A 27,598-nucleotide genomic window follows, 5' to 3' on the forward strand; every position below is an offset into this window, starting at 1 on the left:
ATTAAACAGATAGCTCCTGTGCAAGGAACAACAGAAATATAGTATTTCATTATCTATCCTTCAGGGAAAGATATTTGTGGTTCATGAAGTGGAACCATCTAATGAATATTATATTACAAGGGTCTATTTGATTTTTCTTGGCTTCTAAGAATTCAACCACAGTAAATAATTAAGAGTGCAAGAAGCCTAAGGACCCAAATGAGTTACAAACATAGGAATCAAGATGCCAAATTATAGTTACCCTTGGGCATTACGAATTCCTTTGCCCTGTTCTGCAGAGAGTAGAATTTAGGGCTAATAGTAAAATCAAATTTAGGAGAAGAGGTGTCAATGAGGGGCTAAGAATCAACTCTTTGAAATGACAAGTAGCAAGGAGTTGTTTTGCATTTACCTCTTTCAACTTTTAGTCTGTCCAGAATTTCATTTTTGTCTGCTAAATCAGACTTTATGGCAGTCTCCAGCTGAGCAATCTGCAGTTTAAGCTGTTGTTCCTTTAACTTCCATTGTTCTTCATGGGTCACGCTGAAGGCACTGCAATAAAACATGGGATGTGTGAGGAACTCTTGGAAATCCGTTTCAACAGAAAATATTAAAGAAAAAAAGCTTTTAGTGGCACAGAGACCACTGTCATCATGTCTTAGGAATTAAGTAAACATATGCTGGTCTGCTGCTGTTGAAACCAAGGCGCCTTTCTCAGGCTGCGGTTACGGAACATGAAAGAGTCTGTGGGATGAGCAAAGGAACTGGCCTTAATTTAGAGCGCCAAACCCTGAGAAGTTGGCAGCGTGTAGCATTTGTGGGACTAGGAAAGGAATTCAGATACATACTCCAGAGGAATCCACAATTTTAAACCTCAGCAATAGACAACTGACAAAACCATTTTTCCCCACATACAAATCCTCTTAACATAGAGAAAACTGACTTCCCACCTGATGTTTTTTTGAATCTGTGAAACATGAAGAGATAAAAGTCAGCTCTTTTCAAAACCAAACCCAAAACCCCAGAAAATCCTAAAGTGTAACCACAGAATAATAACAGTTTTTGTACTGAATTGAAAAAGAACAATTCTAATGCTAATTAAGAAGTATTGACAAAGTAATCATTGTCCTTAAAATCAATAGCATGTGGACTAAGAATAAACTATTTAACTGAAATATGTATTGCATTATAAAAATAGCATAGTGACTCAAATGATCGTTCTCCAAAATTCCTCAATATTTAGCACTTTGAACAAGGATTAAGAACTATTAAATGATTAAAAATGCTGAAAAGCTAACTTAATTTTTTTCATGTGCTATCCCTAAGTTATGAAGTGAATGTTCATTTTGATAACTGTTATCTCAGTGTACAGCTGTCTTCTCTAAGTTTTTACTGAGGTTCATATGGTTAAATTAGGAAAAGGAATCAGAGCACCCTGGTTTGAATCCTCCCTTGGTTACCTGTGTGACCTTATGAAAATTATATAACCTCTCCAAGGCTCAGTTTCCTTATCTGCAAAATGAGGAAGTCAGAGGGCTGTCTAAGGTCCCTTTTAGCTGATCTAGGCTGAATAATTTTCAGTAGTTTTGTCCATTCTACTTGCGCCCAATAAATTTTTCTGTATCAAAAAAAAAAAACCTGCCAGCTTGTAAAATCTGATTTTGTAACTGCAAATGAAGTAAAAGTGAGAAAAATTTATTTTTACAAAACATGTTTTTGTAAACTTTTTTTGTGCGTGCATGTGCATGTTTTAATACTTCCAGACAAGTTTGAAGACTTCATTCCAAATGGAGAATTACTTAGTGAACTCACACATTTTTGGGAAGCACAAAATTCAGAAGTCAGGGCCAAATAAACACATAGTTGGTGTGTTTTCTTGGGTTGGATAATTTTAGAAGATTTAAAATAATGCTTTGAAACACTGACACAGTTCTCTAAACTTCTCTTTGTATAAGATAGTCTGATTTTGCAACAAATATTTTCATCTCACAATACAACTTTCCAAAAGTAAGAGATCTAAAATAGTAACATTTTGACAATTTTATTTAAATCTGGACTTGCCTGGTCTAATAAAAAAACAAACATCTGTGCTATAAATATTAAGATATAGAATGCTTCTTTATATTTCCATTTTATAAAATAAAGAACAAAGCAAGATGTATGTGTAGGCTGTTATTTTAAAATGCATATATATATATACACACATATCTATATCTATGTCTATGTGTATGTACATATATATGCATATATAGATATGTGTGTATATATGTATCTACTACTATTAAAAACATGTATGATCCAAAAAATTAACATGATATAGGCAAAACTACATGTTATATCAGACACCAAAAATTGGAAACAGTAGTGTTCCAATAGCATTAATACCAGCAGAAAAATCACTAACAGCTAATCTGGCAGAAACATCAGAAGCTGTATGTGTTTAAATTAAGAACAATTTAGCAGCCTGGTTTTTCCAAACCCACAAAATACTAGTGTAAATCAGTATAAGTCAATCTGAATTTAGTCCACTGCTATCTTTCTCTCTAAATTTAGGATTACATTCCACTAGAATTTCATGAGGAATTTCTTTTGAATTTACTGTATTCCTCTACGCTTGAAGCCATCTGTGTAACTATAAATGGTGAACCACATCTGGCTCCATTTGCTTTGGAAGGGCTGTGTACTCGATTAGATCTGCATATGAGAACAGTCCTTGAAAACTTTTTATTCATGAAAATGTTTTTGTATATTGCCTACAGTGACAACTAGGGGAAAAAAACATAATCATTGCTCTCTGTGCACACTTGGTTGTTCTGTTACACTAAAAGAGTGATAAAATATCAGACTGTGGTCATGCACCCACTGGTGCCTGTGGTCACTGCTATGTCCATTGGCAATGATGGGTGAGCACAAAGTAGATAAATACGTATTTGATTAGCAAAAGCTCAAGAATACCATTATTCTCCAGATTGCTTTTACTAAGAGTTTTTCCATCTCTTTCACATTTCTTCCCATAGAACAAGTCCAATTTATTCAAAGTTCAAGGACATTTTAAAGGCAGAGAAGATCTTGCTTCATGTATTCTCCAAATTAGTCCAACCTTAAGATTTAATAATACCCTATCATAAGAGCTAATGACACAATACTATTTAGAAAACATGTCAGGCTACTCCATTTAATGTGAGAGAAATGATACCTAAAATGTAGATAGAGTCTGATTTGGGGAGAGAAAAAAAATGTGTCATATTTTATCACATTTACTCAGAATATCACTGAGCAGCAGAGAGAGAACAGGCATTTATTCTTCATACACAGAGGAAACGGTAGAGTTAGATGCTTAGAGTTAGATGGTCTGAGATACAACTAAAATAAGTGCCCAGGTCTTTTGAAATCATGTGATTCTACCTGATTTTCATATTTAAAATCAGATTACTATCATCTTCAAAACTAATACTTTAGCTAGTAGATACTTGGTGATCAAGTGTTATATTGGTAAGCCATAAGGCCTTGAAGCAAAGCACTGCAAGTACAAAGACAAAAACAAAACCATTTTTGCCTTCAAACCATTGAGGATAATGATTCTCTCCAATGATGTTACTTTGGATTTCTAATAAAAATTTGCCAGCAGGCACAAGGCTCATGCCAATCATCAGCTTGACTGTTTTTATCTCATTAGATTATTTTTTAAAAAACAGATTGTAAGATAAAGAAATAGCAGGACTTTTGTGTAGTGGGAAAAGTGTGACTGGGTTAGGACGCAGGAAGACATAAGGTAAAATCTTACTTTTGACATTTATTAGATGTGTGAGCCAGGGCAAGTCCCTTAACTTCCATTGCCTGAGGGAACTTGCTATGACTTCTCTAAATAAATTTCTTAAGGAGCTGTATTTCTTTTGCACTTATATCTCCAGCTCTCTAAAAGGCAGCACGGATTAGAGGAGGGAGTCAGGGAAGGACTCAGAATCAGAAAGACCTGGGTTCAAGTGCTGACTCTGACATACGCTGGCTATGTGATTCTTTGCAAATCACTTATTCTCTCAGTAGCATAGGAAACCATCTCAGACTAAGTTACAGAGAAGGTACTTATGTGGACTGCTGGAATGTTCTCATCGGCAAGGTATCCAGACCAAGTAAATCACAGGTCTAGTCTCCATGCCAAATTGATCTCCAGTGCTTAGCACACTGTCTGGCACACAGTCACCACTTAATAAATGCTTTTTCACTCATTCACTCACTGAAAATATTCTTTTCTTTCTCTTATGCTACTTTTACTAGTATAACACATTTGTGATCAATACACATGAGAGAACTTTGCCCTTCCATCTCACACTATGTGCATGTTATCCAGGCCTCTCACATATACACAGGTAGGAACTGTATGATATTGTCTAGAAAAATTAAAACTCAATTACCATTCTGAATTCTTTAAAGTAGCTAACTTGATCAGTATTATTTCATGTAAACATTTATTTCCTTCATTAAACTGATCAGGAACAGGAAATAAAAAATGCATTTAGAAAAAAATTGTTTTCTCCAAAAAGCTGACCAAATAGTAGGTAAGCATGTATTTCTTCCACTAATTTTATTAGGAACAGGAAATAAAGGAGGTACCTTGGAAGATATATTTTCCCCTAACAGCTAATCAATGTCTATTGTTATCAAAGTTACCACAATGCCTTATTTTCCTGTGGAGATCACCTTGTGTTCTCATAGGGATGTTGTTTGTGAGTATGTGTGTCTGTGTTTGGGGGTTGGTGCTCACAATTCTGGCAAGCCCTACTAGATGGGCTGGCCTGTTGAATGACTGTCAGCTAAAGTCCAGCTTAGCTAAATTTAGAAAGGTTCATCTTCAGATGGTTGGTTTGCAAGTGATAAAATTTGGAGGCCAAAGCAACTCATAAAACAGTTTATACAGCATATTTTGATATATATGAGAGACAAGGATATCTATATTGATGAAATAAATCAAGTTTTTTTTTGAAGTATTTTGAATAGGTGTTAATGTACATTGAAGAGAATTAAAATATTGGCCCTTTCGGGTGACTGAAATTTAATAGTGCAGCAAAATTTTGTTTCTAAGAGTTTCAGTGAAGGATTTAATCATTGGCTATGTGGCCCTGGGCAATATGGCAATAAGGACTGGATATTTCAGCAACAAAATAGCCTGGCTTCTTTTGCAATATTTTTATTGATATTATGGTTGGAGAGTCAATTACTATTGTCTACAAAAATTATCATATTCAGACTTTAATATACTTCTTCACATTCCCAAAATACTATTATTATCTGCTAAGGAGACATTCTTCTTCACTGAGTATTAAATGGTTTAAAATATAATGGCTTAATAAAAATGACAGCTTATGAAATCTGAAGAAAAGAAAAAAATAGGCAATTATAAAATTTACCTGTTATATAGCTTATCATAGTTTTCCTTTAAAAGTTCCTTCTCCCTTTCCAAATCATTAATTTTATCCTGAAGCTAGAATAAGGAGAAAAATATACATTACTTTAAAATTATATCAGTTGATCTCCATATGGTTTTATGTTTTATTCTTGATGATTTCTAAATAGAAAGTGAATATTAATTTTACCTGTTTCTTTTTAATTTAGCATTGACTTTTTTATGCTGTTAAATAAAGGTGAAATTAACATTTCTGTTGTAATTTAATTGGAACACTATTAATTTATGCAATAACATTATATATCTCAATAAATTTTTTTATTAACTAAAGCACAAATTTACTCCATCCTCTCACCCTATGAGATACCCAATAATATTCAGTCAGCATTAATATCAAATTGTTCCATAAACATTCAGCAATTACAAATTTTTAGTTCATGGTCCAAAAAATTAGATAAAAATTAACCTTGGTGGTCATAATTTTTCCCTTGGTATTCAGAATTTGCAACTGGTTTCAGGTTCTGTGCTGTACTGGGAAGATACTCTTTGTTTGGGTCAGCAAACCATGGCATGAGCTATGTTTTTGTACTGCCCAAAGTGGTGCTTTGGTAGAAACCATAACTGTTTAGTCCATGCAATTATAATATTGCTATAATTACTTTAACATTTAGATTTCTGCTTTAGTTTGTATCTAATTTGAATGTTTATTCACAAATATACTCAGAGGTAAGAACTTTCCCCATGAACCAGAGTGCTTTACAAAACATCTCCAATAAAGGATAAATATGGAACACAGTAAGATAAAAGGACTCTATCAAGTCACAGAACTGTGCATAATGCATCTCAAGGGCAGGAAGTCATCTATTCATAGCTCTGTGCCCCCTTAGAAGCAAAAAAAATTTAATAAAGGCTATAAATCCAGTTTGTGTCTACCTGGAGATATGGAGCATATCGCTTATAGAAGGATGATGTTTCTAATTATTATCGCAGTCAGATGAATGAAATTTAGGTATTTCATACAACTAGTGGTGTGCTGAAAAAATCACACCAAATAGAAATAGCCAGATCCAAAGGTCTGAGCATATCACTCTCCTGCTTGAGACCTGAAGTGGTTACCCTTTCCCAAATACAAACCCCGTCCCAATTTAGCTCCAGCCTACCCTATTACACATTAGTCCCTTTAACACACTAGTTTCATTCAATCAATAAACATTTATCAAACACCTATTATGTGCCAGGCAAATGTGCTACATACTAGGGATACAAAGACATAAATAAGACAATTCTTTCCCTCAAGGAGCTTACAATCTATCAGAGGAGACAATATGTACATAGCTATATTTATGGAACATTTACTACGTCAGCTAGGTGGTGCAGTGGATAAAGCACTGGGCTTGGAGTCAGGAGTATCTGAGCTCAAATCTGACCTCAGACACGTACTAGCTGTGTGACTCTGGGCAAGTTACTTAACCTGTATTTGCCTCAGCTCCTTATTTGTAAAATAGGGACACATTAAAAAAGGAAATGGCAAACTACTCTAGTATCTTTGCCAAGAAGATCCCACAGACTTTTGTTCATGGGGTCACACAGAGTCAGACACAACTGAACAACTCAACAACAACAACTGGCACTGTGCTAAAGGCTTTACAAACTCATTTGATACTTACAACAATCCTGCGAGGGAGGTGCCACTGTTATCTCCATTTTACACATGCAGAGACTTGAGGCAGACAGAGGTTAAGCGACTTGTCCAAAGTCACACAACTAGTAAGTTTCTGAGGCTGGTTTGAATTCAGGTCTTCCTGACTCTATCCACTGCACAACTGTAGTTGCCTCCTATTTTGTATATAAATACATACAAAATAGAAATTTGCACAAAATAAAGACAATGGTCTCAATCTAAAAATATTCTGCCAAACTGCTATTCCTGTATATGACATTGTATCTTCTGTCTGTGTGCTTGTGCAAAGGCATATAGCCCACACACCCCATGTCTAGAATGTACTATGTCCTTGTTTGTCTCTTAGAAACCTGGGCTTCCTTCAAAAGTTAGCTCAAGTGCCACTTCCTACATGAGGGCTTCTGATTCATCTCTAAATGACACTGTACTTGTTTTGTGTATTCTTGTATTTACTAATATGTGCACATGTTGTTTCTTCTGATAGAAGGTAAGCTCCTTAAGGCCAAGTTCTGTTTCTTTTTCCTGTACTTCTAGAGCATTATACAAAGCCTTGCACATGGCAGGTACTTAGTACTTACTGATCAGCTGATAGCACATAAAGATGTTCATAGGAATTTATTGGGATTCTTTTTCGTTGCAAATGAGCAATGATTACAGATGAAACAGTTAAGTCCTGTAATTTGGACTTCAATTTCAAAATGAAAGGACTACTTTCAAGACAAATGTCTTAAGTGAAAAATGAATCAAATCAAATGAAAAGTAACATTTACTAGCATCTATTGTGCAAAACTTTCAATTCATTTTCTATTTCCAGTAATATACACACAGCTTATAAGGCTTTTGTGGGGGAACATTCTTTTGTGGAGGCAGGATGGTATAGTGGAAAACTCAATGGACTTAAAAGGGAGCAGCTAGGTGTTGCAGTGAGTACAGCATCCGCCCTGGAGTCAGGAGGACCTGAGTCCAAATCCGGCCTCAGACACGTGACACATGTATGACCTTGGGCAAGTCACTTAACCCCAACTGCTCTGCCTTCCCTCCTCAAAAAAAAATAGAAGTGTTGAATTTTAGTCCTTGCTCTGATTCCTACTAAGGATATGACTATAAGAAAGTCGTTTAACTTCTTCAAATCTCAGTTTTTTTATCTGTACCTCATGGATTTGTTGAGAGCAAAGTACTCTGTAAACTGTAAAGTGCTATCGGATTTGTGCATTTATCATAGCATCTCTGTTCCTTTTCCTTATTTCTTCTCAAAAGAATTACTGACAAATTTTTTTTAGTAAATATGTTGACAACATCTCTTGGTGCTTACCTCCCCTATTTTTTTTTCAACGAAGCTCTTAGATTGTAGTTGTTTTTCAAGACTGAAGCACTTTAAACGATGTTCTTTGAGCTGTAGGTTGAGTTCATCCCCATTTGCCAATAAGGCATCATGGCTGGCTTTAAGATGTCTTTGCTTCTAAAAAGAGAAAACAAAATCTTTTAAAATTATTGGCAAATTAAGTTTTGATTAAACTATCAATAGTCTTTTAATAATTCTACTCTTTAAGTTCAAACTAAGTAGTTTACTACTAACATGTATAATGCTTATTCACTATTCAGTCAACAGGAGACACTCTTGACCTATGACTGGTCTTGAAGAAGTAATTAATTGTCAGGTAATGTTAACATAGGTTTAATGTAGTGAAAAGTATTCTTCTCTAGCTTTTATATGCTTATGCTTTATTCTTGATGAAAGTGACCAATAAATACACTGGCTTTGGAAATTAATTTTTTTTCCCTAAGGTTAAACATGATGTTTAAAAATGTTGCATTAATGAACAAAAATAAGTGGTTGACCATAGATATTTTAACTGAAAAGATTTGCTATCACATCAATAAAACCAGTCTTAGATGTTGAACATTTGATTCAAACATAATTTCAATTCACCATGGAATATATGGAAATAATATAATTTAAAAATGGTCCATTTATCATGAAGCTTTAAATGTATTCTAGAATAGTTAAATATCACATACTTTTGAAAGAAATATAAATGTTGACTAAAATGAATGGGCATATCCTAAACTGACTAAGTCAATCTCTATAATGTCTCACTTGTTACTGAAAAACACCTTTAATTTTCCAGTAGAACTTCAATATTAAGGCAGATATCATTTTGAAAAGAACATAGCAGCTGAGCTCCTTGTTTTAGGTCAATTACTTTTACTCTTGGCACAATTTTAAAAACACTATCTTTTTCACTTAATGTCTTTTAAGCAACCTTACTTTGTTAATGGCACAAATCCTTCCAGTGTCCCTATGCTTTAACATTTATCAAAAGATATATATATATATATATATATAGTATGATGGGGGATGTATAGTGAGTACTTACTATGAGTACTTAATAATACACTTGGCAAGGGTGCTAAATTGAAAACTAAGCAATGAAAGGATAAATGAATGCTACATAATTTGTGAGGGCCTTCTTAATTTCTTATTTTTAAATTTCATTTCAGGTGAAATGTATTGCTTTAAACAAACACCGCTAGAACTGGATGCTCAACTAGTTAACTGTGTGGTGAAATTAAGGCATTAACACTGATGATAATGGTGTATAATTAAAATATCTATTGAACTATCCACATTTTAGGCAAATCCAAGATATATCAGGAAAGTTTAGAATTGGTTTTGGGTAGAAACACATGTTCTGTGCATTCATAGGCAATTCAGATAAAAACCAGTTAAAATGAATATCCTGTTAAGTCTCATATGACTTATGATACATCTCTTTATTTTTCCACTCATTATATCGACAGAGAGGAACTCTATATTTTCCTACTCTTAGAATAACAATTTTTTACATATTTAGGTTTTAGGTTATAAACAACAAACATAACAGTGAAGTAATAGAAACTCAAGCCATAAAAGGCAGTTAGTTTGAAGGTTATTAAGTTGTGTGTGTGTATATTGTGTGTGTGTGAGGACAACTAACTGGCACAACTTATAAATGTCATTTTGATAATCCATATTATTCATACATTATCATATAAAAGCACAATACTTCCTATTATAACAGTACCTCTTGAAGTTGGATATATTTTCCTTCCATTATTGTAAGGGCATTACTTTTCTCCATAAGCTGCTTATTAAGTTTGATCAGTTCCACATTTTCCCGAATGTTTGACCTTCACATTTAAAAAAAGAGGAAGGGAGGAACTCAAGGTAAAATATATGACAGAATAAAAATTTTCTTCTTAGATAACTTTAACATACTTGTAAGTTGGTTTACTATGACATTATTTCCATAATAATACACCCTTTTGGGGGGAGATTTGACCTGTGATTTCATTGGTATAACTCCCTATATTCTTTATACATACAATTATAGATAGCAATTAAAATTCAACTAATAATTATTCTTAATATTAATTTTCTAGAACTTAAATGATTCCTTAGGTTATTAAAAGAAGGCATGCACATAGTGTTTTGCATGGAGATGTTTATAACACTAATATTTTAATACACAAAAGAGACTTGTAATACTTTTCCCCCTAGATGAAAACTTGTTTTGCCATATAGTCTAGTCATCTCCTCACCACCACCCCAAACAGAGGGTGTCACAGGATTACCATTTATTGGGGTTTCCTCTAGGAACCTTAACTTTCCTAAATATTCAAGAAAAGTGACCTAGGATTTTATACTCATAATGCCCTAAGACTGGCATCTAAATAAGTTGCAGATGTGCTGTTAGCTGTATGAGATCATTTAACATCCATGGGGTATATAGAAACCCTATATGCTCCAATCCTATTTTGTATTTTCCCTACCGAGATTAAAGCAAACACAGAATTGTACAGGAAGATCTTGTAAAGGTTAATCACAGATCTAAATGAATACCTGTTTTCAAAAGACACATACACATATGGACCAGGAACGGTGACCTAATTAAATTTGTTTTATAGCTAAACGTATTTGGGGAAAATATGTAACTAAATTTTGGCCTACATTTTTAAACAAAAATATATTTTAAAATGGAAATATTAGTTTTTCATCTGAAATGCATAATTTTTCTTATAAAATTTATCTACTGTACACATATTGGAAAAATTGTCACAATGCCATACTGGAACCAGAAAATAGACTACAAAGCTTACACATCTGTAAACCAGCTGAGGACTTGAAATACTTAATTTTCCTCTTTGATATTTGAAAGTTCATTGTATTTTGGCATTGGCCAGTTAGTTATCCTTACAAAGAAGATAAACAAGCCCAAGAATCTCAGATCTAGGCCAAGGTACAGACTTAACACAATATTAAGTGTCTAACACTTTTTATTTAGTAGCTCAACAATATACATTTAATAATATTTTCACAATTTTTAAACAAACTACTCTGCCTTTTCACCTAATGAAATCTGACATCATGGATAAACAACATCAGTTAGTGAGTGAGGTTCAATAGTAGTATGATCCAGAACTTTCAATAAAGCCTAAAGCAAAAATTTACAAATTTCTGTGAAAACAAAGAAACCAAAATACTATTTTTGTGTTTTGCAGAATTACTAAGTTTGCTCTCTCTACAATAACATTTTTATGGGTAACCCTTGACTAAGAAAAATATAGTATCCAAACTAGGTAACATTCAATCTGTTAACATTTTCAGTTTTTCTAATTTTTTTCTTACTTTTTAATGTGCCCCCAAATTTCCATAACCATAAGATTCAGAGATACATAATCTTTGCTAATTAAAAAATGTTGCTTAGGAGTTGTGTATAATAAAAGCTAACATTTATATTACACTTTAAGGTTTGAAAAATGCTACATCATTTGATTCTCACAACAACCTTGTGAGGTACATTTAATTATCTGTATTTGAAAGATGAGGAAATGGAAACTCAGAGACATTAAGTAACTTGTTCAGAGTTAGTTACTCGGCTAGGAAGTAATGAAAGCAGAATTCAAACCTGGGTCTTCAGGACTGAAGTCCAGCATTCTCACCACTCTGCTTTGCTGCCTTTTGCTCCGATATACCTCATCTCCTTCAGTGACATTTAATTTTTATAGTCACAGGAATATCAGTACAACTTGACATTTTAAAGGCACTTTGCAGCGTACAAAGCACTTCACATATGCCATCTTATTCAATCTGCACAATAATTCTGTAAGAATTTTGATTCCAGTCTTACAGTTGAGGAACTGATTCTCAGAGAAGTGAAGTGGCTTCCTCAAGGCCATCTAGCTAGGAAGAGTTGCTGCTGAGGTTTGAACCCAGGGCCACTGGGTCTGAATTGACTGTTCTTGTTAACTATAATTAATTTTTTTTTGAATATAGGGAAAACAGGTACAACATTTCAGAAAGTTTTAGTACTTCAGCTATAGTGCCCTGCCAATAGTAGATATTTAATGCTTGTTTTTGGTGAATTTGTCTTAGATGAAAATAATATAAACAATATAGTTTAGAAATAACTATGTCACTTGGAAATAAAAGATAGGAGCATTTAATGCAGCTACTTTGGGACAAATACAATGAAAAATATGTTCAATCCTTCTAAGCCTGAGGTGTTTTGAAAAAAAAATGGTGTTTTGAAAATAAGTTTGAAGTGTAGTTTTAATTGCTGAATGCACATATTCTTTTGACATAAAAGTATGAAAAATATGGCTTTATTTGTACTGTAAGGTTTTCTAGATGACAGCATTAAACTGATTACATTAAACATGGAGTATACCAAAAATCTTAGTACAATTTTAACTCTTAATTTAAAACCCCACTGCGACTTTTTGGGACACCCTATATTTAAAGTTAAAATCAATGTGATAACATAGGCTCATATTTAAGTGAATTTGAAGCCTGGGGAAAATCACACAGAGTATCATATTCTTTATGCCCCACACCCAAGATTTTTATAGCACTAAAATCTGGTGAACATGAAGGGTGGTCTTGAAAGGAAAAAAAAGAAGAGAAAATCCAATTAAATGAGTATTTAAGTGTCTACTCTATGTAATAACATCAAACATTTATATAACACCTTAAGGTTCACAAAGTGCTTCATACACATCTCATGTAAGCTTGACATTAACATTTTAAGGTATTAAGGTATATTAAAGAACAGGCATTATCTTCATCAGAAAGATAGGGAAATAAGTGTAAGAATAACATGGTCACTACAATTCAGTGCTGGAGGTGGGATTTGAATCCAGCTGTCTTTTCTAACTCTAGTGCTCTCTCCTCTATAACCACACTGCCTCTCCACTGTGTAATGAATAAATGAACTAGCATTTTTATAGTGCTAACTAAATTCTGTGCTTAACGCTAAGGATACAAATGGAAAAGCAAGCCAGTCTCTGCTCTTCAAGGAGTTCACATTTTAATACAGGAACAATATAGGAGGTTTCAGCTACCAGGCTTAGGAGACACAAAGATGAAACAAGAGTTGTCATAAAAAGGCAACGTGTCAGAGAGCTGGGAATAGCTAGCTAGTTACAGTGCCATGTGTGAATGTATGTGAGTGCCTAGTGTTTTAAGGGACTACTTACTTAAATCAATATAGTCAGCTTTACTCTAGGTCAACTCTAGTCTTATAAATCTATAAGGCTATAGATGATATCTGTAGAACTAGTATATCACTAAAGTTATATGAACTCTAGTTAATAGCTATAGCAGAACCCACTGACCCACTCCAAAATAAATATGATGAGACTATTACACAGATTTAGAGCATTGCTCAGAAGGAAAGAATGATACATTTAAAAAAGATGAATCATGGAGAAATTTCTTTAAAACAGATTAAGAGTGTGGTATCTTTTTACAAAGTTTTATTTCTTCGTTATTTCAACATGACTTGAAAATGCTATGAGCAATTGTTACGTGAAGGATTATCTATTTGCAAAATGTAGTTTTTCCTTTCTTTTCTATTCCATAAGGCAGACATTGATGATTAAGAAGTGTACCAAAAGTATCTAAAACTATGAGAAAAGTTGTTTGCACAGTTCTAAATTCAAAATGAGCTGAATTAAATTAGATTTTATACCAAAAAATGTTCTGGACTAACAGCCTGTATACCAAGTTTCCAATAATCTGAAAGTCGTTAAAAAATTCTTAAAAAGTAATGTCTACTAGGAACATTGAAAAACACTTGGTTATAGATTGTAGCTTTGCTACTGGCTGCCACAATAATCAAAAAAGGTGAGCCTTATTACATAGTCTACAACAGGGCTGTCCAAAATGCCGCCTGCGGGCCGCCTGTGGCCCAGTGCGATATATGTGCCCGCCTACAAGCATAGAAATTTACATAAATGCTTTAGTAAAGGAAGCCAAGCTACCACAGAGCTCTCACTAAAATGGCAAATCAAAATATAGTGTCTATTGTTTCAACTAAGGTTGGACAGCCCTGGTTTACAAGATGGAAGCTTAAGAAGCAATACTTTTTGTTCTTTCACATGCCAAGAAAGAAAAAAGGGCCTGCAGTGAGACATGCTTTAAGAATGCACTGTTGTAGTTGGACTGAATGTCTAGAAGACCTGGATTTGCTAAACTGAGACATGAATGCCATAGTCAATGCCATTTAGGAGAGGATGCTTTAAGGACACACTGAATTACATGTATGAAGGACATGCATAAGGCTGCAGGCTAATGGAAAATAGCTGCTGCAGGGGGACAACCTGACATTTAGATATAAAAAAGAGTAGTCATTCAAAAATAACTGTATCAGGCCAACTGATAAGTCCAAAAATACAGTTGAAGTTTTCCCTTTCTCAAAAAAACCCAAAACAAAATGTGTATTTACTCATCTATGTTCATGTTGCTTTCCTCTAATAGAACGCAAACTTCTTGACAGTAAGGACTATCACACAGTTTATCCCTAGCACTTGGTACAGTGTCTAGGATAAATTAACTGATTTTAAAAAAATCCTTGTTGAATTACATTGAAATCAGTGGCTGTAGTCAGTGATCAAATGTCTGTTTTCATATGTGCATAATGTTTTAAAAATCTGCTCATCACTGTTAAGAGTACTATCTTTGCATATAAATGCATATAAAGCAATACACAGGCTAGCTTATCCAAGTTTGCTCTTAGCTTTAATGAATTTCCCTTAATGTAATCTGGGAAAGTCCATTTGCAAAGGCAATGGTTTCACCTATTACAGATGAAATAGGTTCCTTCTTTGACTTAGAAGTTTCGTGAAGGGGTAATGCTTTAACACTCACCTCCTGACTCATGGGAAAGCAATGTATTTTGGCAAACACATAGGTACAAAATTGGTTGCTTTCACTATCAACTTGGGAAAAGGCAGGCTTTTTCTCTTGACTCTTCTATATGTACATGCACACAAAATAACATAAAAGACATTTTCTTAAGGATGTTTGGAGGGGAAGCTAGGTGGCACAGTAAGTAGAGCACCAGCCCTGGAGTCAGGAGGACCTGAGTCCAAATTTGGCCTCAGACACTTGACACATTTACTAGCTGTGTGACTTTGGGCAAGTCACTTAACCCCGATTGCCCTGCCTTTCCCTCTCAAAAAAAAAAAGAAAAAAAAGGATGTTAGGGAAAGTTTTATCAGTTTTAGAAAGAAGGAAATCAAATAAATAAAGACAAATCCTACCTTCTCTTCTTTCATCCAATCTTGTGTCGAGAACATGGAAATTATTTATTTAAATAAGTTTCCTTCATCTAAGAAACTCCAAAGTTTTACCTTTGCCTATATCCTCTTGCTCACAGTAAGACTTGCAGCTCATTTTGAGAGATTTTCAGGGTTTATATCAAACTCTGTGAAAATGTGTCAAAAGCTGGGATCTTAGCAAATTCCTAACTAATTGAAATACTTCAAAAACAAAAGAGAAAAAGCAAAACTTTTATTTTTCTGACTTTTCACTAAGCTAGTTCCTAAACTATGAATAACACTGATTTAGTGCTTAAGTTAGCACTTATGATGATTTTTAAAAAGTTAAAGTAAAAAAAGCAGCAAAGTGAACTTTCTTGTGCTAGATAGATACATAGGCAGCTCAGACTACAGCCACGTCCTTTGTCAGTAGCTCATGTCACATCTGATATCATGAGTAAGGGTGTGAATACAGAAGGGGATGAAGGGAGTTTTGGTAAACAACCTTCCTTACTCCCTGTACATGCAGAAGGTAATTCTCTTCTATTCAGGTCTAAGATAATTTTTTTCCACTAAGGTAACTGAGTAAATTCGTAGTCAAAATTTTATAAGTTAGCATTTGTCAGACATTATGCCACATATAATTTTTAATCAAGAGAGTGAACAAGCTAGCATCTCTTTTAAAAACCATTTTAGTATTAATCCAATTAATTATATGTTTGATGAGAACAATATTCTCATACTTGACAATTCGACAAAAGGTAAAATATTCCTGATTTTTAGTGTTCACATACATGGGTTCACGCATAACTGTTTCACATTTAGTTTAAGGTCTCCTAGTTTAATAAGCAGAAAATGTGCATTTTTATATGTTTAAATTTTAATATGAATTTTTGTTCAAAACAACACAGACATGCAGGCTACTTGTAAATGATACAAGATTTTAAACTAATGAGGCATTATGTAGAACATATGCAAAAATCACAACTTGGTCTTCCCAAATACGCCACAACAACAGGAAAAAACATGATTTTAATAAAAAGGAGCAGCACTGGGCTCTTACTTCAAAGCAATTAAAGGCTTTGAATAACCAAAAGTTTATGTCAAGCTGATGCCAAACCAAACTGGTCTATTAAACACACACTATGAAGGGTTTCTGTAATATTCTCTGAAAAGGCTTTCTGCCATAAATATCAGGCACTACTACTCTGAAGATTACAACTACATTAAGTTCATGTTTGGAACATGGAATCTAACATCCAGATCAGACTTCTAGAATTTCAAATCTGAAATAATGCATCCATAAAAAAAGAAGTTTAAACATGTTTTTTATTTTGTGATATTTCTCTACAGTAAATTATACCAAGTTTTATATTCTCCCTAACATTATTTCAACAGTTTTCCATTAGTTTAAAAAAATTGCTGTTACCCATAAAATATCAAAATACATGTAAACATATGGGGCAAAAACCCTGAAGTCACTTCTAGTAAGTTACGTCTCTAGTTTTCACTACTGTATCTCAAGTAGGCATACCATTCATTATAGGTATCTTTAATTTTTGACAAAGATAGAACTAAAAACTTTATAAAGTTTATGAGGCAAGAAATAAATTCAGTGCCCACCTCATTTAGAGGACTTTAGGGAATTTACAAGTCCCCGTACTCTTTAGCTTCATTTTAATCTAGTCTTCTGCTTGGTGGAAAAAAAACAAAAAACACCTGTGTGCTAAAGTGATGGCTGAGTACATAGCTCTCTCAGTTCTCTGAATAGGACTTCTAGTATTTAAAATTTTTTTTAAAGTGACATCTACATTTATATGTCTGTATCTCATCCTCACAATATAAATAGTAGTATCAAAGTGTATCTTGCTCTATTTTATCTGACTACTCCTTCCCTGTCTTCTTTGCTGGATCTTCATCCAGGTCATGTCTGAAAACCATGAGGATCTGGCTGGGCTCTGTCATCTATGGTGGCACATTAGAAACCAAAAAGGACTGGGAGTTAGGTAACATGAGTTCTAGCCCCAGTTCTGCCACATATGGCCTGCGATACTTTGGAGGATTTGCTTCACCTTTTTGTTTTCTCCTCTACAAAATATGACTATACTGGATGATCTCAAAGATCCCTTTCAATTCAATATGCTATGAACCTATGATGTGAATCTATAACTCTCCATTTTCATGCCTTAATTTCCCTAGGAAGATGGCAAGTTACACAGCATGTTAATGGTAGCACTACCCATAGGCCATTGTAGGGAAGTAATAGGCTCAAAGTTAAGACCAATCAATATCATGAATATAAACAAAATGAATTATGAATGTAAATAAAAATCTGAACTTGTAGAAGGGAAAAATTACAAAATGCATAATGCTGCAGTATACACTGATTGTGACTGCTGTAGGTGGACATTTGTATTTTCTAGATACCTTTGATCTGTTGCTTGCTGCTCTCGAAGCTGTAAAAGAGATGCCTCATGCTCATTTTCTTTTCTCCTCATCTGAGTTTTCAGTACCTCTGCAGTGTGCTCCAGATCTAGTATCTGGTCTCTTTGTGTTTCAACCAAAGTTTCTCTAAAACACAGGAATATCCTTAATGAAACACTGTTGTTTGGAGAAAAATTTTAAAATCAAAGCTAAAGATATTCTTTAAGTTGAAAGGAAGAAAAGACAGATCGTCTGATTCAAATGCTTTCATGCACAGGTATGCAATACTTAAAAAGAAACACTAATAGGATGAAAATGTTCACAAGATATACGTTTATTTTATCATATTCATCAAGGGACTGAATTCTGGTTTAATTCATAAAATATATAAAAATAATCAGTTGAAGTTAGAATTAGAAAATAAGAATGAAGTAGCATAAAATGATTATTTTGTTATCTAATGATAGATTGTAACTAGGAAAGCTAGATTTTGCAATGTTTCTAAGAAGCTCAAGAAACAGATCAAAGAAGATAAGGGACTGTAGAGACATGGGCCATCTGTGCCCAATTCTCTGCTTCTAGCAATCTGAAATATAAATGTAGGTGTTAGAAGCAAAAGTAAACATGAAGGGACCAAAGTTTATAGACTAGCTCAGGGCTGTCCAAAATGCGGCTTGCAGGCATGCTGCTGCAGTGCAATTTATGAGGCCTGCCTTCAAGCATAGAAATTTACATAAATGCTTTAGTAAAGGAAGCCCAGCTATGGTACAGCTCTCACTAAAATGGCAAATCAAAATATATTGTCTCTTGTTTCAATAAAAACGTACGGTTGGACAGCCCTGGACTAGCTGAAGATAACTAGAATGTTGAATACATATGAGGAGTTCAATAAATACTTCTTTAAATAATTTTAAAGTTTTCCCCCGAAGCCATTGCAAGGGGGCCACTATCTAGAGAGAGAGTAACTCAGATTGTCTTAACTTCATTTTGCATGGTGAAGCAGAGCTCTGATCTATCAGGTCCATTCATACCTTTTCTTAGGCCTTTTGCCACTTGTTTCCTATATCATGTAATACTTTTGAATTTCTTCTCTCTAAATGTCATCACTGATTACCATACTTTTGTCAATGCAGAGTATTCTTTGCATATGTCATGTTTGTGTTTGAATGTAATAATTATAGCTATCATTTATATAGCACTTTAAGGTTTGGAGAGGGCTTATAAATATTATCTAATTTTATCTTTACAACAACCCTTTGAGGGTAGGTGCTATTATTATCACCCCCACTTTGCTGATGAGGAGACTTCGGCAAGTAGAGGTTAAATGACTTGACAAGTATTACACAGGTAATACATTTCTGAGGCTCAATCTGAATTCAGATCTAACTAACTCCAGGTCCAGCACCCTTTCTAATGCTCTGCTTAGTTGCAGTGTCTGTTAGACTATAAATGCTCTAAAGCTCTGAAGCTATAATTACATTCTGTGAATCCCATAAGGTAATAGTAATAATTGCTAACATTTATATAGTGCTTGAATATTTGCAAAGTGCTTTACATATATTATCTTTATATATGTTTAGGGTTGAAAAGGACTTCAAAGGTAATCTAGTTCAACTCCCAAGGCCTTCTGTTCTCTTCTGTGCATTAATAAAGAGTTTCAATGGCTCTCTTTTTTTTTTCCTTCAGTATCATTATTGCTAACCTTGTAGCAAGCACGGTCAAGCAAAATGAATACACGTAATGGCCCTGTCTAAAAATGTATGTTTTTTGCTGTATCTTAGAATTCATCTTTCTGTAAAAAGGTGGGTAATACGCTTCATCATAAGTCCTCTGGAGACATGATTGGTCATCACATTAATCAGATTTCTCAAGTCTTTCAAACCGGTTTTCTTCAGCTAAGTTCCTTAAAGAAGTATTTATTGAACTCCTACTATGTAATCAGGATTCTGATTATCTTCAGCTAGTCTATAAGCTTAGGCCCTTTCATGTTCACTACATTAAGAAGCAGAGAATTGGCCATAGATGGCCTTATGTCTCCACAGTTCCTTATCTTTTATGATTAGACCATCCCTGTTTCTTGAGCTTCATGGAAATATTGTGAAACACAGCTCTTCTTGTTATAATCTATGGTTAGTTAACAAAATATCTACTGTATGCTACTTGATTCTAACTTCAACTGATTATTTTTATATATTTATGGTCAAAGGCTATTTTAGTAGAAGGCAAAGCACTACAAATATGTCTACAAATGAGTCAAATTATTTTTTGAGGTCTATTATATGTACTGAAGGCATGTTATTTATCCTGAGGTATTTTTTCCCTTTATTCCACATTCATCCAATGTAAATCTCCAGAATGCTTGACAATGAGAAAATGACATTGACTATGATCCATTGACAGTTAATTTGAAAGGTTTTTTTAAAATGGAAAAAGTGATATGAATGTGGTAGAATTAAAGTTGTGAAATAAAAATATGAAATATTATGTCTTGGAAATATATTATAAAACTAAAGGGTAAAGCCATATGTACCATTTAATTCCAAGCTGCTGAGTCATGGCTCCTTTACCACCAAAAGAGCTAATTTATTCGGGATCTAAAAAAAAAGTACCTACATTGTCTTTGGCAAGAGAATATTTACTCTGAAGCTCATACTATTCTAAATGATTGGGATTTATGCTGTTCCTTAGGGGGAAAAGGGACTGGATTATACTAAAAGTACCTGCTCTCTAAACCTTTCAGTCAATGAAGTTGGATGTTTTTCTCATTTTATTGAATATGTTGTATATCTATTCTGATTTACCACAGAATTGGTTATGGGAATATTTTACTTAATTTTTAAAAAATCTGGTTCTTAGAAAGTAAGTAACAAAATTTTTATCCACAATGAATGAGAAGTGTACATACAAAGCTTTTATTTCTTCCCTTGCTTCTTGGAGTAGATGTTGTTTAAATCCTGTAATTGAGGGTTGTGGAGTTCCTGCTCTTTCTGTATCTTGTAATTTTGTTCCTAAAAATAAATGACAAAATTGAGTTTACTGAAGTGGTTTTAATAGATACAAGCACTGAAAAGGCAGGTATGCCTTTTTGTTTGTATTATTGATATTTATAATTAAATAAGGATCAATAATAAGTTTTTTGTCATACAGAATACAGAAGCAGACACCATATTTCTCCAAAGGGATTGTTATATCTCAAACAGCTGAAATAGCATGAAACACAGGAGCATATATCATATAAATCATAAACAAATTCTATTGTAAAAACTGAATTACTTAGAAGTCATTAGGTTCAGATTAGATTTAGAATTCCCAGAGTAAGATCAGAAAAAAAAGCATGGACAACCAACTCTTCAAAACAGATCTTCATAGAACAAAGTAAAGGATCAAGGAAAAGGAAACACAAATCTCCAATTTTTTTTGTTAATAATAATCTGGGTAATTAAGACAAAGGGCAACTAAATGGTGCAGTGGATAGTGCGCCAGACTCTCTCAGGAAGTCGGGAAGACCTGAGTTCAAATTTGACCTCAGACACTTCTAACTAACTTTTAACTACCCTGAGCCAGCCACGTAAACCTCAATTTTCTCATCTGTAAAATAAGCTGGAGAAGGAAATGACAAACTTCTCCAGTATCTTTGCCAAGAAAACTCCAAATGGGGTCACAAAGAGTTGAACATGATTGAAACTACTCAACAACAACAAATTAAGACAAAAGAAGGGTTTTTTTCCCTCAGAGTACAGAGAACAGATACTTGAATTAATAGGAGCATTATTGCTATTTAAATATATATATATATTTATATATATAAAATATAAATATTTTTATTAAAATATATATAAATACATTTTATATATATTTTAAAATATATATAAATATATATATAAATATATATTTAAATAAATATATTATAAATATATATTAAATGAAATATAAATATAAATTCTTAAATATACCTTGTTTTAAGCAAACCCATGTGAAAGTCCTGTGAAAGTCCATATTTACATTAAAGATAAATCAGGGATGGTTATTTGCTTTATAAAAATTCTTTTCAAAAGAAAACTCCCTTGTTGCATGCAAAATATGATTCAGTTAACCAAAAAATAATTTACACATCACTTTCTAGAAATCCATCATAAAATAAAATTAGTTACCCTTTTATTTGCATACTTTACCTTTTAGTTTTAGTTTTGCTTCCGAAATTTGAAATGGATAAAAATATAAAGTAGAAGTTAGTTGTTGTATAAAATTCTTTTTAAAAGAAAGATATCCTCAAGCATTCATTAATGAACTAAGCAAAAAGCCTACTAGAGCTGTGTAAGCTTACAATGAAGTTGAATGGCTTTAGCAAAGTTTATCTTTCCACAAATTACAATATGATTCAGAGTTATGAAACTTTCACCTGTTTTTAGTAGATACTAAGTATAAAGAATTTCTTCATATATTATGATAAAAACTATTTCACCCACAGAGTAAATATGTTTCCTATGCCAAGAATCAGTCTCAATTGATTGCCATTATTATTAGTTTAGCAACAATTCCAAATTTTTTCTAAGCAAATTATGCTATGAGTAGATACTATAATAATCATTTAAAAATGGACACCTGTACTCTACTGAACAAGGCTGAATTTAACATACTCAACAGTGAAATAATTGCCTGAAAGGTTAAGAATTCTTAAAATACATAAATTTAGGAAAATGTTCTATTAGTTAATTATACTTTAATATTTCAATGGATCTGTGATTTCACTGACATAGTTCCTCTTTCATCATAGATCCTAACCCATCCTTGAAGGCCCATCTCGTGGAACTTGTGTCCTTAAGTACTTTACAAAAGATCCATCAATATACTGGCCTCTCCTCTAGTCTTATTCATTTCACAGGTAGCAACAGATCATTCAGGTGTTCATGTAATATCTCCTTGTCATCATGTGATTGGTCTACTTCTTTTTTTGTTCAAACAGTTCCTCAAAGATATTCATCGTTCTTTTTGTATTTAGGTCATCATTGACAATATGATACTTTCCACTAGGGCATGCCATGTGTCATCCACTACCCACAACTTTGACTCCTTGGAGAATATATTTCAGTACTTGCAAATGTAAAATACGTGGATCTTTGTGTTGGGGAAAGGTCTAGGATTGTTGAAAGCATCTCAAAAGCAATCGGAACCACTATCTATCTCTAATTCAGTTCTGGGTCGAACTCATCATCTGTTTTCTAACACCTGATAGACTGGTCAATCAACTGTGCATCAGAGTTCAGACAACCGGCATTTTTCATCCACTTAGTTCTGTCTTGAACGGATTTTTGTTTGTTTCTTTCGAGTAACAATAAATTTCATTGCAGTGGCCCTGTACTGTTCTGGAGTTTGATATAATGAGTGTAATATTATCTGCAAAAAGAAGCATCTGGTAGACCTTACCTCATTGTTTAGCCCTTAAGACTTCCTCCATGATAATGCTGATGATTTTTGACAAGTATATCTTTTCATGCTTTATCTCTTGCTTCACATTAATCAGCAGAATCAATCTGAAGTTATTTCTGTTGTTGCATTCATTATGCAATCTTGGGATTCCATAATATGCAACATACTTGTTGGAGGAGAGCCTTTTAGGCTAAAATTTGCTCTACCAAGTCAAAATCACACACACACACACACACACACACACACACGCATGTGGGCGCGCGTGCGTAATCCACAAACAATAAACATAGTGAGTCCTTGTAACTCAGTCAATTAAGTGATTGAAAAGTTATGTTCTTCCAGAGACAATTACTTGAGAAAGCCTGCCTCTTTTCATACTTTCATCAACGATATCCTCAATATACATGAAAATCATTCTTCTAAAGATTTTATAAAGATGAGAAAGTAGGAATATTGGTCAGCAATTAATGAAGCTTTCTCAATAATATTTTGGGAATATTAATATCATTAAATATTCTTTCCATGATTTTGGCACCTTCCTCTCCTTTTGATAATTATAAAGTGAAACTGCAATGTTTTCAAGATTATGTTACACTTCTCATGGACTGCATCAGCATGTACTTGCTTTTAGTCACACTTTTCTAACTTTGTTTTCTCAAGTGCCACTTCTGCTTCTCTGTATAGTACATAGACCGAGGTATTACAGTAGTTCCTTTGTCAGTGATGATAAAAATAAATTGTTATAGAAACACTGAAAAATTTCTTTTTTTCTCTGTGTCTCTGTTGTCTTCCTAATAGTTTTATTTATGAATGAACACTGTGATAGTTAATTCATTTGGATCTCACAACAAGCTTTTTGTAGACTTATTTGTATTTTGTTGAGTTTATATTCTAAACTTGGATGCCAACTCTTTCCACTTGGCAAGGAAATCAAATGTTTTCTTTTTCTGGTGATATCTGGGTCTTGTGGGCCGCCTGCTTGTGGTAACTGTTTTATATCAGTTTAATATTTGCATAAAATGGTGATAGTCAACATCAATATCTATCTCTTCTTGCCTTTCTTAATTTTTAGCTTTCCTTTGAATAGGTCAGTATGGAGGTATATACAGTAGTATCCTCTCACCTTTTTTCTAAGTTGATATTAATTTTGATCTCTACTCTAACTAGTGGATGGGGTAATGTCACATATTTAACTGATTCTAATATAAGCCCAATGTAAGATGGTGGCTGGAAAGCAGGGACTTGCCTAGGGCTCTCCCCCAGGACCCTCCAAAGACCGATAAAAAATGGCTCTGGAAAAATTCTAGAACTGCAGAACCCACTAAATAGCAGAGGGAAGCAGGGCTCCAGCCCAGGACAGCCTGGATGGTCGCTGGGTAAGGTCTATTGCGCATAGAGTTGGGAGCGGAGCACAGCAGAGCCCAGCGTGGGCTGCACGCGGACCAACCAGACCAGGAGCCAGGTGGAACACACCCTAGCACCCTGAATCAGTGAGCTGTGGCAGTTACCAGACTTCTCAACCCACAAACACCAAAGACAACAGAGAAGGTTAGTGGGAAAAGCTGCAGAGACAGAGTGAAAGGAGTTCACAGTTTGGCCACCACCCTGGGGGCAGTGGGGGTGGTGCAGCTACAGAGGTACAGCTGCAGTTGCTTCTGGCCCCAGGCCCACCTGGTGGGAGGAATTAAGTGGAGGATCAGATCAGGAGTGCAGAGCCTGCTTAAGATCTGAGTCCAGTCCAGGTTGGTGGTTCTTGGGGGAAGAGAAGCACTGGTGTGGCAGAGCTTGCTGTATAGAAATAGCTCTGAAAACAACAGCACACCCCCTCAAGCTAGGAACAAAGTACTCTCTACTCTACAAGCAGTCATACCCCGATGAAAAACTCCAGGGTCAAGTAGTTGGCTGGGAACATGGCCAGGCAGCGAAAACAGTCTCAGATTCAGACTCAGACTTTGGAATCTTTCTTTGGTGACAAAGAAGACCAAAACATACAGCCAGAAGAAGTCTACAAAGTCAAAAAGCCTACATCAAAAGCCTCCAAGAAAAACATGAACTGGTCTCAGGCCATCAAAGAGCTCAAAAAGGATTTGGAAAAGGAAGTTAGAGACGTAGAGGAAAAATTGGGAAGAGAAATGAGAAGAATGCGAGAAAACCATGAAAAACAAGTCAATGACTTGCTAAAGGAGAAGCAAAAAAATACTGAAGAAAATAACACTTTAAAAAATAGACTAACTCAAATGGCAAAAGAGCTCCAAAAAGCCAATGAGGAGAAGAATGCCTTGAAAGGCAGAATTAGTCAAATGGAAAAGGAGGTCCAAAAGACCACTGAAGAAAATATTACCTCAAAACTTAGACTGGAGCCAGTGGAAGCTAGTGACTTTATGAGAAATCAAGATATTATAAAACAGAACCAAAGGAATGAAAAAGTGGAAGACAATGTGAAATATCTCATCGGATAAACAACTGACCTGGAAAACAGATGCAGTAGAGATAATTTAAAAATTATTGGACTACCTGAAAGCCATGATCAAAAAAAGAGCCTAGATATCATCTTTCAAGAAATTATCAAGGAGAACTGCCCTGATATTCTAGAGCCAGAGGGCAAAATAGAAATTGAAAGAATCCACCAATCACCTCCTGAAAAAGATCCCAAAAAGAAAACTCCTAGGAATATTGTCACCAAATTCCAGAGCTCCTAGATCAAGGAGAAAATACTGCAAGCAGCCAGAAAAAAACAATCTGAGTATTGTGGAAACACAATCAGGATAACACAAGATCTAGCAGTTTCTACATTAAGGGATCAAAGGGCTTGGAATATGATATTCTGGAGGTCAGTGGAGCTAGGATTAAAACCAAGAATCACCTACCCAGCAAAACTGAGTATCATGCTCCAGGGCAAAATATGGAATTTCAATAAAATAGAGGACTTTCAAGTTTTCTCAGTGAAAAGACCAGAGCTGAATAGAAAATTTGACTTTCAAACCTAAGAATCAAGAGAAGCATGAAAAGGTAAACAAGAAAGAGAAATCATAAGGGACTTACTAAAGTTGAACTGTTTTGTTTACATTCCTACATGGAAAGATGATGTGCATAATTCATGAGACATCAGTATTAGGGTAGCTGAAGGGAATATGCATACATACATACATATGTATATGCATATATGTGTGTGTGTATAGAGAGAGAGCGGGGGGGGAGAGAAGGCCCAGGGTGAGTTGAATATGAAGGGATGATATCTAAAAAAATAAAATCCAACTGAGGGATGAGACAGGAATATATTGAGAGAGGGAGAAAGGGAGAGATAGGTAAATTATCTGGCATAAAAGTGGCAAGAAAAATCAGTTCTGTTGGAATGGAAGAGGGAGCAGGTGAGGGGGAATGAGAGAATCTTCCTCTCATAGGATTTGACCTGAGGAGGGAATAACATACACACTCAATTGGTTATCTTACCCCACAGGAAAGAAGGAGGAAGGAGATAAAAAAGAGGGGACGATAGAAGGGAGGGCAGATAGGGGAGGAGGTAGTCAAAAGCAAACACTTTTGACAAGTGACAGGGTCAAGGGAGAAAACTGGATAAAGGGGGATAGGATAGGAAGGAGCAAAATATAGTTAGTCTTTTACAACATGAGTATTGTGGAAGGGTTTTGCATAATGATACACATGTGGCCTATGTTGAATTGCTTGCCTTCTCAGGGAGGGTGGTTGGGGAGGGAAGAGGGTAGAGAATTTGGAACTCAAAGTTTTAAAAGAAGATGTTAAAAAAAAGTTTTTGCATGCAACTAGGAAATAAGATATACACGCAATGGGGCATAAACATCTATCTTGCCCTACAAGGAAGTAAGGGAAAAGGAGATCGGGGGTAGCGGGGTGACAGAAGGGACAGCTGACTGGAGAATATATGCCATCTTGGAGTGGGGGGGGGGTGGAAATGGGGAGAAAATTTGTAATTCAAACTCTTGTAAAATTAATGCTGAAAACTAAAAATATTAAATAAATAAGGATTTAAAAATATCAATAACTAATAATTTCTGGTAAAATATTAAATTAAAAAATTATATTGATAATCACTCCGCTTTTAGTTCCCTTCTGGAAGAAGGCCTTCC

The 27,598-nt window shown here is 34.5% G+C and overlaps 1 protein-coding gene across 1 annotated transcript in view; it reads right to left on the reverse strand.

Moving 5' to 3' along the window:
- Positions 1-27,598, reverse strand: part of RPGRIP1L (RPGRIP1 like) — a 145,787-nt gene that overhangs the window by 104,791 nt on the left and 13,398 nt on the right. The window contains exons 6-11 of the mRNA XM_036750600.1: positions 20,974-21,076; positions 18,072-18,215; positions 10,127-10,232; positions 8,374-8,520; positions 5,385-5,458; positions 392-531 (exon numbers count right to left, since the gene is read on the reverse strand). Coding sequence (XP_036606495.1) covers positions 392-531; positions 5,385-5,458; positions 8,374-8,520; positions 10,127-10,232; positions 18,072-18,215; positions 20,974-21,076 — 714 coding nt within the window. The remainder of the gene's footprint in view (positions 1-391; positions 532-5,384; positions 5,459-8,373; positions 8,521-10,126; positions 10,233-18,071; positions 18,216-20,973; positions 21,077-27,598) is intronic.

The sequence above is a fragment of the Trichosurus vulpecula genome, chromosome 3, assembly GCF_011100635.1.
Source record: "Trichosurus vulpecula isolate mTriVul1 chromosome 3, mTriVul1.pri, whole genome shotgun sequence".
Taxonomy (NCBI): domain Eukaryota; kingdom Metazoa; phylum Chordata; class Mammalia; order Diprotodontia; family Phalangeridae; genus Trichosurus; species Trichosurus vulpecula.